General features: G+C 31.8%; 1 protein-coding gene across 1 annotated transcript in view; it reads left to right on the plus strand.

The window, feature by feature from the left end:
• The first annotated feature begins 688 nt into the window (after positions 1–688).
• Positions 689–14,542, plus strand: part of LOC107169349 (putative inorganic phosphate cotransporter) — an 81,787-nt gene continuing 67,933 nt past the window's right edge. The window contains exon 1 of the mRNA XM_089228159.1: positions 689–1,335. Within this exon, the coding sequence (XP_089084285.1) occupies positions 984–1,335 (352 nt within the window). The 5' untranslated portion in view covers positions 689–983. The remainder of the gene's footprint in view (positions 1,336–14,542) is intronic.

Consider the following 14,542-nt stretch of genomic DNA (forward strand, 5'->3'; position numbering starts at 1 on the left):
GCGACGGCACTGGTGCGAGAGATAGGTATTCGATGCCACATACCAAGTGTATGGTATGTGGTAGTACAACAATAGTATAGTCGTGTATGAGACGTATTGTTATGCACCTACACGCCAGGATTAATTTTTAACAAATTATTATAATTTTATTTTTTATTTTTTAATATTAATATTGTAGCTTCCAGTAACAACTCTGATGGCTCAACAATTAATTTAAATTATTATTAAATACATTTGACCGCGTACTTCACGAGGGTGGAAAAAATAACGGTGGCGCGTCGAGTGCACTTCTCCTTGTGTGTTTGTGTTTGTGTGTGTGTGTGGGGGGGGGGGTGACTACACATATTTGGAAAATCGCACGTAGACCTTGAAAAATAGATACTGACACGACGACAATAAAGAAGGGGAAAAAATGTAACATCAAAAGTAGTAGTAGTAGTAGTAGTAGTAAGTTTTATGTGAACAAGCAGCAGTACCTACCTATATTATATTGGTATTACAGAGTCTGTTACGGTAGTACGGTTGTTGTAGTAGTATTAGCAGTATATATTAGTAGTAGTAGTAGTAGTAGTAGTAGAAGTAGTAGTGGTGCGGCGCGTGTTGGGAAGGCGGCGAGGCGACGGGTCGTCGTGTGGACTGGGTGAGGTGGTGGGGAGCGCGCGTATGCACGTTGCACTCGCACCACGCCACCGCCGGACGGCTCACTCAATCGTGTGGATCTCTCGTCCGCGTGCTCTGTTCGTGTCGTCGCAGGCACACGATCGCGTCGCCGTTCCGAACGCCACACATTCGTCGATACGATCGCGAGGCAAATCGAAAAATTCGCGCCTAAATAACAGGTCGACAGTCGTACGACACCGTCTTGAAATAATATCATATTCCCATACCGGCCCGACCGTCCGTCGTACCGACGTCGTTCGGATGTCCGCTGCCTGTCGTCTCGCGCCGCATTCGAACAGCCGCCAACAGACGTCGCTGTGGCGATGACGCCTCCGCCGCCGCGCGCAGACCCCGTAGAAGATTCTGCCGCAAGCGAACGCCGCCGGCCGGTAACTCCGGACAACTGCACCGCTGCAGCCACCATGTCGGCTCCGGCCACGGCCACGACCACCGCCGCCGACAACGTCGCGTACTTCCGCCCGGCCGCCCAAGACGACGAAAACCACCGCGGCACGTCGGCCACGAACGGTGGACGGTGCGCGTCCGGTGCGCCGGACAGACACCAGCTGCCGCCGTCCACGCTGACGCCCGTGCAGTTCGAGATGAGCTACGGAACGCCGACTGCCGCCGACCACAACGCCATGTCCAGCAAAGATAACCTGTTGACGCCCAGAGGTCAGTTGTTGTTGTTATTGTAGTGATAATCGCCATACAATAAGTTTAGTTTAATGACCGGTGGCGAGATAATGTTATATAAGTTGACCAAGACGTAATGACGAAATTCCTGAATTTGAAGGTTTGTGTAGGACTGGTCAGTGGGTGGGTGTCTTGTCTAGGTCTAATAGCGCGATAGGTGTGATGATAATAGAATATTGTAATATTTACAAGCAGTGACGATACCGGATCCGACCGGGTTTCGCCGGCAATCCAAGTGTATACCAGATTTTAGGTTAGAACGACTAAAATAGACGACCGATTAAAGCGTCTCTCTCATCTACCTTGTAATATTATTAATATTATCCGAGTCGGTGCTTCGTTGCTTTTCTCGTTTTTGCATCGCTCTATGTCTAATGTAAAAATAATATCATGAACAATATGAACGGATATTGTTTGTGTCATAACACGCGTCTACCTTTACCCGGTTACCGGTTACGACAGCCGGTTACTTGTAGCACTATGTTTTTGCCTCGATTTTTGCCCATTAGATTGACCGAAATCTAGGTCGAATTCACAACGACGCGTGCCTGTCCATTACCGTTGCCGTATTGATAATGTTATAAATTATAATAATTCGTTTCTTACCTATACTGTGTATTTATAATAATATTAATATTCGGTACCTATGATAATAACGCACAACAAACAGGTTTAGTCGGGAAGGAGCTTCAGCAATAAAGTCGTCTCCGAGTTCGCTCGGTGTGATTATTGTGTATTATTTTTATAATATTGTAATAATAATTAATAATAAATATTATGTGTATTGTTAATGATTATTGTTTCGACCATCACGAGGGCGTGTAGTTTGGTAGTATTATAATACAATATAGGAAGTGTTTAATACGGCATTGTAAGCGATATTGAATGGACGTCATAGGTGTCTGTGGGCTTAAAATAGGCACTCATCGCATAATATAATACACGGGTATTTATATAACATTGATGGTGATAATAATAATGGTTCCAAAATGACAAATCAGAAATCATAACGAGACCGTAATCTCCGTTCGAATGGTATTCTATAGTCAAATATCATAATAATAGTGTACAACAATACTAGGCGGCATACATTCGATGGTAAGTTGAACTCAACGCTCACTCTGTCCGTGTGCGTCTCGTCATGTCGATCAGATGAAAATTAATCGTGTGTGTGTGTGGCTTATAACTGATCATGACCTAGAACATAATAATATTATTATTTTATAGCGATAAATTTAGAATGGGTTCGACGCACAGCCCATATTATTATTATTATTATTATTATTATGATTATTATTATTATGATTATCTGTAATTGACAATATCGTGTGGTATGCGCTTTTTGCGAACGTATCGAGTCGTACTCAATGGTGAAAACGATGTTATACGTATTTTGTTTGCTATCGATTATAGCGAGACAAAGTCGTGTTTCAATAATTATTATTGAAACGTTTTAACGTATCTACGAGTAATTCGTGACGACTGACGATAAATCTCTCGATCTTTCATGTAAATTTCCATTATTGTTTTTCATTTTACGGTCAAACTCGACGGTGTGTCTTACGGTTGTTGTTGAAATTGATATACGCGAGTACACGGTACACAAGAAGTCACTGTTACATTATTATTCCGACCGCGTACCTGACCTACCGCGCGGGGACGTTGTACTGCACAACAGTTTTAGAATAATTCCCCACAAACACTTAAAACATATTGAGGTCAACCTTTGAATATTGCGTTAGTACCCACTCAATCTGAGAGAGTATTAGTGCAAAAATTTCTTTTTTTAATTCGTGTCCCGGGATTTTTTCTCAATTACTGCGAACGACAATTATTTTATACCTATATTGCTACCGTATTAAGTGGTATGCATTAAAAAAAATAAGAAATATACATATTATTATATATTGCTTAAGTAGAAAGTTGTTTGGTTGTATTGTTACCCGAACTTATTTTATGGTTTTAAATAATCAAATAGAAAATAGAAAGTATATTATTATCAGTAATTATTACTAAACGTTTACGTTTAAACTTTAAAATAATATTTATAACTCGATAAACGCACTAAACAACAAATTATTACAAATAAAATGTAATTTACTAAGACACACATTGTTATTCGCGTACTCGTTTTAAATAAATGACCGCAACAAATTTTCAGTTCGTTTTTTATAATCTAAATAACGATAATAAACACAACATATTTTGTTCGATGGGTTGGTGAAATAAGGTTAAATGATGGAAATAAACTCGTAACCGTATAAAAATAAAAATAAATTTTTATGAATCTGCGCATTTTTTTTCTCTCTTCAAGTAAAGCTGAGTCTTGGCGTTTGACACGAACGTTTGGTGAATGGTTACGATCACGCGACACATCAACACGCATGTCGAACATTTTTAATAAGAATTTTACTTTTGAGATCATGATTGGTAAAACCAATTGCGCATTTTAATATTGTATTATATTGTTTATTAAACTTCTACAGGGTGTACAGGTTTTAAGGTATAACAGAAATGGCGAACTCATTTAACTTAACCACTGGCTATATGTAATGACTTTTATTTATACGTTCATATAAATGTTGCATATTTTTTAAAATATATCGTAACTTACAATCATCATACATATAGGTGATAACAATATCTGCAATATCTTAAATGAAAATAAAATTTTTTAAAGTGTGCGAGCAAACAGTTTATTAAGTACAGTGTATAGTTGGTTGTAATTGAACTTGTCTGTGACACCCAATAATACTATTTTTATAATAAATTCAAGAGTTTTGTAGTTTATTTTCAATTAACTTCGGCTTATTACTGATTCATGAATGTAGATACATATTATCTAAGCATTAAACAGTAACTCTGTATACAATACTCATTACTTATTGTATACACACAAGACACAATACGAGAATACCCCTCCAAACGGAGTGTAAACATTTTCAGATAGCAATTGGTTTTACAGTTCCACTCTGTGGTTGTAAAATACCAGGCCACTTCACAATTACTAGGCAATAGTAGGTATTGTTTACTATTTATACTCAAAAAATATCAGAGTGTAAAACACCAAATGTTTTTATTTCTTTTTTAATGGTTAAGGATTTTGGTATCAGTCAATAAGTTCTGTAAAATACTGTTAAAAGCAAAAATAACATTTTTTAATTTCACCTGCCAAGTATACAATATTATCTAAATCGCCTAATTTTACTATGAAAAACAATAGTTGTACCAAACTATTTTTGGTTTTGAAATATATAAGTTGTAAGTTAAGAAGTTTATTACTAAAAGCGTTAATTCCGAGCATTTAAACATTTAGTGAATCGATAGTGAGCTAATTATTGGTCTTTAAACAGTTTAAACATGATTTAGTGGACCATCAATGGTGTATTACATTTTAGTGAACCATTAAATGAATATAATTTTTTTATACAACTCGGCAATATACCAAGTTATTACTAGATAATTAAAATATTTCAAGTGAAGTTTAAAATATTTTTTTTCTACCAAAGACACTGGCGGATCCAAGAGGAGTTCTTACTAAATATTTTTTCGGGCTTAACCACGTGATATAATGTGAAGTGGAAAATATTACTTTATTCTTACTGTTTTTTTTTTTTTTTTTTAGTTAATTTTTCTTACACATTAAGTTACCGTTTTATCATCGCGTTTGCTTGAATGTATTAATGTTCAATACAGCCAATTTAAGACGTCTTTCAGTAAATCGTAATGAACATTCATTTTTGAATTCTGTTAAAACTTTAAATTATTTGTAAGGAAATTTGTATCATAGCTAATTCTTGAAAAATTATTAGGACAAAACAGATTATGTCTGCCTGCTAATATTGAGAAATATTGGTTTTCATAGAATAAATGAGCCGGTAGTTTAAAAACGAAATTAGAATATTTTGACTTATTTCTAGTTACATATAATATATATATATATTTTTATTTTTTTATTGATCTTTTTTTTGATAACATAATATTATAAATTGTTATAATATTTAGTATTGTGTCTATGAAAGATTAAATGATAATAGTTATGAATTAATTTTTTTTTATACACATGTTTGAGTGCTAAATAATTGATTTTTATTTAAATAAAATGTATTATAGTTTATAGATGATTTTCTTAATGATGGTAACTCGATATAACAATTCATTCTAAAAATAATCTGAAATATTATTTATAAATATAATTCGAGTTTACTGTCTGATATATTTTATTGTATTATAAATGTTATTTTTCAAGCATTATTTCATCTATACTTTATTATCAATATCACCGATATAGATCTCATTCTTTTATTTGTGAGATTCGAAAAAAATAATATATTTTTTTTGTGGAAAATACTTTCCAAAAACATGACTTATCAATTAGGAACATTATTATTGTCGGTTTCGTTGATATATCGATCTTATTCTATTTATATTATGATTCATAAATAATTTTGTCGAGAACAATATTTGCTGGTAACATGACTAGTAATACAATTTTGCATTTTATTATCAGTTTCAATGATATAGATCTTGTTTTAATTTTAAGGTTCATAAATAATTTTTCTGAGAAACATAACTAACATATACATGCTAAATGTAACATGACTAATTATTAAAATATTTTAATACAAACTTAAATTTTATTAAATATGTGTGTAAATTTAAATTTCTGTATAAATGTATTAATTATTCGTTATAATAGTTTTGATTAAAATTGTTCAAAATCTAATTAAAACATTTTGATAGGTAGGTATTTGATTTATGAACTAAATATTTTATTAAAATTACATGCTATCATTATCTCTTGAAATTATATTGAAATAAAAAAGTAAAACCATTTCTAATAATAAATGTACAAACTTTACTATTAATAAAAGTAGGTAGGTATTTTTTATCATGATATAAATTACATTTCAATTATATTATACATATCTGAATATAGGTTTTTACTTTTTAAGGGTCCGCGGACCCTAATTCATAATTTGTTTACGCATTTTCACTATTTGCAGATAATAAATTACAATGCAATTCATGACCCTGGTCAACAATATTAATTATTGCATTCCCATAATTTTATACATGTGTGATAATATATTATTTTCATTTTCTAAATATATTATTATTGTGTGATGAAACTTATAGATTTCAAAACCACTGTTTAAGTAAATAATAACAATTTCGTATACAATTAATAAATGCGTTCAAATAAAAAAAGAGATATCTTAGAAATATCAATAAAAGTGCAATATTATAATATTATCGGTTGGTAATAATGATTTAATGAAGTTATAAATATTTGTATTTATTTTAGTAGATACCTACTCGTATTTAACAAATAAAAATATGCACAAGATAATATTATAAATAAATTAAAAAAATTTACATTATTTTCTTAACGTTTTTGAAAAAGTTTTTTCAGTATATAAATGCTATAAACAGACAGATTTTTCTCGTCGTTAATTTTTTCCCGATCGTGGTAGGTATTTGAATGAGAAAAATTAAAGGAGTTTGTCTTGGGAAACTATACTATATTGGCTAGTCGGATAATGTTGTTTACTTTTAGTGCTCTCGTTCTCTTCGCATTAAAAACCCTGCAATCCCGTAGGCTGCAGTTGATTTTGCGTACCACCGACCCCGCGGGCGGCGGCGACGACCATTCGAGCGTTTATATAGGTCAGATGCATGCGTTATGCACACCGCCGAGACTTCAACATCGTGATAACTATTCAGGGAGTTGGGAAACGACAATAGACCGGTGGACGCGGTGATTGGTTGGTTTTATTGTTGTTTTTTTCTGCCTGGGGTATAATCCACTATATGAAGCAGTAAATTGTATATAATATAGTTGTATTGGCTTGCGCTTCAAAAGGGTTGGTTTGGTCACATCAAAAGACGTTTGTCCCCGTTTATTAAGATCATATACATTCCGACGTTAAAAATTAAAATACCAATATAACAACAATAAACGAATTCGTGCGTGTTATTATCATCACACATTACCTCTCGCATTTGTCTGAATATTCGTTGGGTTCGGTGTTGGAAAAAAAAACAACGTTAAGGAGCTGCAGACAGTTGTTAGGCGACGTTGAATAATATTATTCAAACTCCTCGGTGAGTAAATAATTTCGTCCCAGGACAGAAAAATCCCAAACGAATACCACAGACCATTTTTTTTAAATTTTTTTTTGTTCATCCCTCGCGTAGCCGTTATACGATATTATATATATTTTAATATTTTACTAGTTACAATCTCCGCGTAAGTACCTGCCTCCATTCGGCGTAATATATACATGTCATAATATGTTTGTATCATACTTGCAATAATAACGAGCTTGGTATATTTATTTTATTAAACATATTATTAGACCTGTAGGGTTTTTTTTCCAAATACTTGCCGCAATATTACAAGTTGAAAGTTTGTCTGGGTTATAAGCGAGTGGGAAAAAAAAATGCGGTCACCGAAATTTCAATATACCTAGTACCTACATTATTCATGGGTATAATGATGAAGGGTTTTGAATTTTCGAGTGATCTTGTGAGATCTAATTTTCCGTTCCGCCACAATTATTGTATTATGATAATATTGTCGCGATAAACATAAACGATGCTTTGAAACGTCTTGGATTATTATAGTTCGATTCCCCTGCTGTTTTATGATCGAGATTGACCGTGTTTTTCCCAGAATTTCTTTTTTTTTGAACTTGTCGGACGCAGAGACGAAGATTTTCAGATGAAGCTGTGAATGTGGGTTGGCGGGAGTGATATTAAAAATTTTTTTTATATAATACCATTTTTTTCAACAATATGTTGACGTTTTTTTTTTTTTTTTCTAATGCGACATTATGGCGACTGCAGAAAGCCGATGGGGTTATGGTACCGACGGCGGTTCACTCGGTTCGCACTGTACAATCAGTGTACGATGTTACACTAAAAACTTGAAAATATGTCATCGCGAATATTATAATATTATATTGCACCGGTCTTGCGACACGTTGCGAATAGTTTTACGACCGCGCGGCAGACCATAATATAATCGTTCGATTACGGTCAATAAATCGAACGAATTCTCATTCAAGGCCTCGGGTTTATATTGCGGTCCTGGTATCTATGTATCGTTTAGGTATATATATACGACCTACGTGTACGTGTAGTATTGCGTCTACCGGCAATTACGGTTCGGCGAATTTGTGGAATTAAACAACTACAGACGCCATCACGTTTATATTAGAAAAATGCTGAACACGTGCGGTATAGAAGACACGCGTAGTGTGTCTTATACAAAATATGATATAATACCGATACAGGTACCCAACACATATAATATAGGTAATTGTCACGGTATGACGTCGCACAGTCGATTGGACGAATTTGTTTTTTATTTATTTATTTGTTTTTAGATTTTTTTTTTTGTGATTATAGTTTTTATTTCCCTCGAGAGTTTTATGCGAGCTGCGTGGGAAATTATTTCCCATAAAACTATTAAAATATGTTGTATATTATTGTAATAATTGTTGTACGTTAGATACGCGCCAATGTGGTGCTTTGTGTGGACGCGAGGGGACGGCAAATTTCCAAGAAGTAAAAATAGAACAAATTTTATATCGTTCAATAAATACCTATTACAATACAATAATATGATATCAGGTCACCCCATATTTATTATTTATTTTGATTAGTAATATTATTCGTAGAGCAAGCGAAACAGAGTTAGCGAGCATAGTTTTTATCAGTCATGTACGCCAATATATATAATATATTATGTACCTACCCACGTATTCGTGCCAATATCTGTAGTAGTTAAAAAAAAAATATATGCATATAAATATTTAATAAGTATTGTTTTTATTTGTATATGTTTGTGTATTGTTTTTAGGTATCTAAAAATATATGATATGAATACGATTATAAAATACCTTTTTAATAGCTCAATTATTGTTTGCGGATAATTTTTTTATTTCATTTTACAAACGCATCGATTTTATAGTACTCAACTGCGCATTATTAAACGATTATTTACTGGCGATTTTAGGTTGCGCAATTTCAAGTTATTAAATAATAATAATAATATGTTGATTAATCATTAATTGATATAATAATGTTGTTGGGTGACATACCATTTTTAGTTACACTCGTTATAAAAAAATCATCCAAGTTACTATAATAATAAATTGTTATCGATAATACACGCCTATAGTAATGCTATTATCATACAATATAGTTATTATTATTTTATAGTCTATCCAAATCTGTAGTTATATAATTTTACGAGAGACCTCAGTTTTGACATAACTTGCACTAATTTGTATTCTATTGAAACCTTTATGTAAATTTAGAGAGGTTGATAAAGCCCTTTTAATAAATACACAAAAAATATGTTTTTTTATAATAAATTAATGCTCAAACCAACCTTTTTGGTTCTCAGAAATTAAATGGGTTTTTCGGTTGGATTATTATTTTGTTTCATGTTTAAAAATAAATCAAGTACGTCTCAGTTGCACAGTTACACATCTTGCAAGTTACGCTATTAGATTATTGGATTTTAATTAAGACATTTTTGATTCTTTTCATTTTTTTTGAGTGGACGCAGGTTAGTTGATTTTTTTTATAGTTAACACCTTTAAAACAATAAACAGTGTGTTAAAATTAAGGGATTTCCAGGATTGCCCTGGGGTTGCCACAACAATGTACTCCGGACTACAGCACTAGCGTTGGTTTATAGCGTAGCCGAATACTGTGCACCCGTGTGGGCTAGAAGCGCTCATTGCGCTAAAATTGACGTACAACTAAACCATACCATGCGTATCATATCCGGTACAGTCAGGTCCACTCCGACAATATGGTTACCCACCCTTTCGAATATAGCCCCCTCCCCCAGACTTAGGGAGACTATCGCACACTACAAAGGTATTACATAGGTAAGCTAAAAAGCCAACCAGTTTTACCATTACAAATTGACATCCTCGAACATCCACCACTACGCCTTAAGTCTAGAGCTCCCATATGGAATGCAGAAACTCAAAGCGAATCAGTTGATTACCTATGGACGAGACGCTGGGAACAGTCAGAAACCCGTAATAGAGACCTGAACAAAGAACCATTTAAAAAAGTCCCTGGCTGAGATAGCACAAGGGCTATACGGACAACGCTTAATCGAATAAGATCGGAACAAGGGAGATGCAACTACCTACTTCACAAATGGGGTATGGTAGACTCTCCACTTTGCGAATGTGGAGAAACGCAGACAATTAAACATATGGTTGATTCGTGTCCCATTACAATGTTCAAAGAAGGATTAACAAAACTACACGAGGGCGGACCAACAGCCATAAAATGGCTTGGAGAACTAAATACTCGTCTGTGATTTCTATTGTTATTAGTGTTGATGTTATTATAATTTATTATACCTGCTATAATCTACCATACTAACATTTTATATATTTTATTACTTGTTTTTAATTAGTTGACTAGTTATCTTAATTATCATAGTTATTTATTTGTTTTAATTTTACTAACTTTATCTATAACATTTCTCACGTTATCTAAAGTCGAATATGTCACATGCAAATAATAATAATAATAAATAAAGGGATAAAAGAGTCATTATCACGCTGTCTTATACTCAGTTTTTCTACTCTTAAAGTATTAATTTAATGTTCTAAACCAAGTCAGTATAATATTACATTATCAAAACTTTGACTTATAAAAATGATTTACATCATACGCACAATACAAGTTCATGGACTGTAAAACCAAATTAAGATATTTATCTAGATAATACCAGATATCTGTTTATTGTTGACACCCGAGAGAAAAAAATGTTTAATCTACGAAATACCATTTTATGTGTGTATATACGTATTATAGGTCTGCGAAGATTAATAAATTTAAAGGTTTTGGATAATGCAGATTCCTTATTTAATAAAGTCCGCAATGTGTGTGTATGTGGGTGCGTGCACCACTCTATATATAGTCTCTCTACCACTTAAAATTATTAAATTCTCGAGGAATACTTTGTATATTATTATAACCCGTGATACTTTTTTTACAGAATTTATTTCGCCTTCTTGTATAAACAAATAGAAATTATTATAACACAAACATATTATTCATAGTTGAGGAGAGTTTTTGTTTTGTTTCTGAGCGTTCGATTCTAATGCAGATTCCGACGTAACATGAGAGTTACTACGATGAGAAAACAGAATTTTATATTTTGATAGTTTTAATTTGAGATTGGATTTCACAGATCTTAAGTTTTTTACACTATCCATGCAGTTATTGAACAATAATTATAGATATGTTTACAAGACAATTATAGTATAATGATGTTGGTATCTTACAATTGGTTAGTAAATAATCATTGATCATTCGATAATATTAAATGTTTTACATTTTTGAGTTAAGAATTTTCTGCATCATGCTATGATTATAATAATATATGAATGCCAATGTCCAATACCTATACTCGCATATTATAATTTTGCAATTTTAGATAAATTTAAATTGTATAAACGAATTGACTATCTACACATATTATTCTGTTTATCAAACATCACACATAATATATTATATTTTTATTGAACATATTGTTCGATTGCGATTTGTGGTGGGTTTCAACAATAATGCACGCATTTATTCTTTAAATATATTTTCAAATACCTACTGATTCGAATTAAAAACTGTTCTGAAATATTATATTAGATGAATATGCATGTTTATAATATTTCAATCGGGACTTCAGAAATTGTATAGAGTCGTCTATGCGTAAATTATATTATGATTGTATAATTTTCATCTGGGAAACGGCGGTATATACGTATATGGATCTGCACTGCTGATTGAATAAATATAATTTTAATTGAAATCATATTCATTACACTACAGGTAATAAATACAACAACCCGACGTTGATGCTCCGGTTTATTATAATCATACTTAATTTTAATTTAATTCTCGTTTATCATTATTTATTGATATACTTACTCGTTTATTTTTCTGTATTCCAAACACTATCGATATTCGTTAAAACTAGGTAGGTATGTTTGAAATAATGTTTTTCATCCACACGTAATAGGTATAAATGTAGCATTATTAAATTTCGTTGGTTGTATAGGTATATTATATTTTTATTCTCGAAAATTATTTCATTTGAGAAACGGATGTTACACCGCACCATCATAATAATTCTGTTATATTTATTTCCAACTTTATGTTATTCAATTATTGAAAAACTTCAAAATTAATATAAAATACTTACCTCAATTATTTTGTATATTTTATTTACCAAGTGCGTATATACGTGATAAATCTTAAATAATATAATATGAGTGCGCGTGTATTGGACTCCATATTGATATTCCCAATAACGATGGTCGAATGATTTGGTGGTAGTTGATTATGTAATCATATAAATTGATCATTCAAATTCGTAAGTTATTCTTGGAAGAAATAATATTTACAATAATAAAATAACAAACAATAGTCCTCTCTTGAGTAATAACATAAGAGATTTATTTTGTAGCTCATGTCTGAAACGGAACATGAGACGTTTTTATTTATTTATATTGTGTTCTTGATTAAGGTTATACCACCCTCATAAATTACCCGAATAAATATAATTGTACAGCTGTTACAGCAGTGGTTAGTGGGTGTGGGGGGGGGGGGGGGGGTGGTAATAGTTAGACTTCCTCCTAAATCTTTGTTTTTTTTTAATTATTAATTATGTAATTATTGTCTCCTGTTATTATATAATTTTTGTTCTAATTTATTGTTTTGGTTCATCTACCCTTTGATAGTTAAAACCATTTTAATTTGCAAAAATATACTTGTTTTTTTGGTACCTATGTGATTAATCAGATAATTATTGATCAGTTCATACTTAATTGCGAAACAATCTAAAGAGACTGATTGGTAATCACGTTAAAATTAAGGGAAACGACCATTAAACTATTTAACATATTATGTTCAAGTATCTGGCTTGGTTCATTTAGTTGGGCTAAGACATTGATTTTATTTAGAATTTTCTTTAAAAAAAAAAATTACATGAAAATACATTCTTGTACAATTAAATGTCTGGACAACCGAGAAAAAACCAATATGACGATGCAAATTAAAAATGAACGCAGAAAATAGGAAAATAATATCTTGTTTTATATTTAAATTAAATGTTAATTTTTAACTGTAACTTTTCTTCAAGTAGGTACTGATTAATTAACAGTTTACTCAATTTGTAATATTATTAAATTTAATTCTAAATATTATATAACTAATAGCCTCTTCTGCAAATGTTAAAAAAATCAATAAAAATAATGTTTCATGTTTTGTTAAATAACTTTACTTCGAATACTTATATACTGACTTTAATAGCATCAAACTAATTATTGTTGAATTGAAAATTCGACTACCGGACAACTTAATAATGTCACATGAAATCTTGTCTTTATAGTATGAACCTAATATTATTCTAATATTGAATAATTCAATTATATGATGTTTATAATATACACTGCGTTTTGATCAACTTTGTATAATGATAAATGTACTATCAATTAAATGTTTGAAAGTGGAAAATTAGATTGGTATTTTTATATTGTATGGCTCAGTGTAGGTACATTTTTAAGTATGCGAATTAAACAATTATATTATGTGGATAGATGGATAATATTATGGTATACTTATGAACTCCAATTGTTGAAAAAATGAATTACTCAAATCAAAATTTAATGTGCGTAAGTATAGTTAATTTTAGATTGTGATTTGAACAAGTAACGTATTATAACTTAACTTTGATCCAATTTTTTCGTAGACAGAATATAATATTTTTTCAACTCGTGGAATATTAGTTTTAATAATCTTACACAACTGGGTTTCTATAATACTATATAGTTATTAACTATTATGTTCAATAATAATTCCATTATTGTTGAATAAACGTTGTATGCATACCTATATTTATGTATACAGGGAATAAAATCACGTGTAGATTCTGAACGTGACATTATTTTTTTCCTCACTTTATTCCACGTCGTCTATGCTGTGGATTGGTTAGGTCATACAATTTCTCTAAAACTGCGTTAAAAGGGTTATTTTTAACAATAGGTGTGTGCAAACGATATATCAAACATTCGGTGTCGTTTAATTTGACTGAGTATCATTACTATAGTGCTCCCTCGTTAATGGATCGCAAACACCG

Source organism: Diuraphis noxia, unplaced genomic scaffold, assembly GCF_037042655.1.
Source record: "Diuraphis noxia isolate RWA-SAM2 unplaced genomic scaffold, SU_Dnox_SAM2 contig0005, whole genome shotgun sequence".
Taxonomy (NCBI): Eukaryota; Metazoa; Arthropoda; class Insecta; order Hemiptera; family Aphididae; genus Diuraphis; species Diuraphis noxia.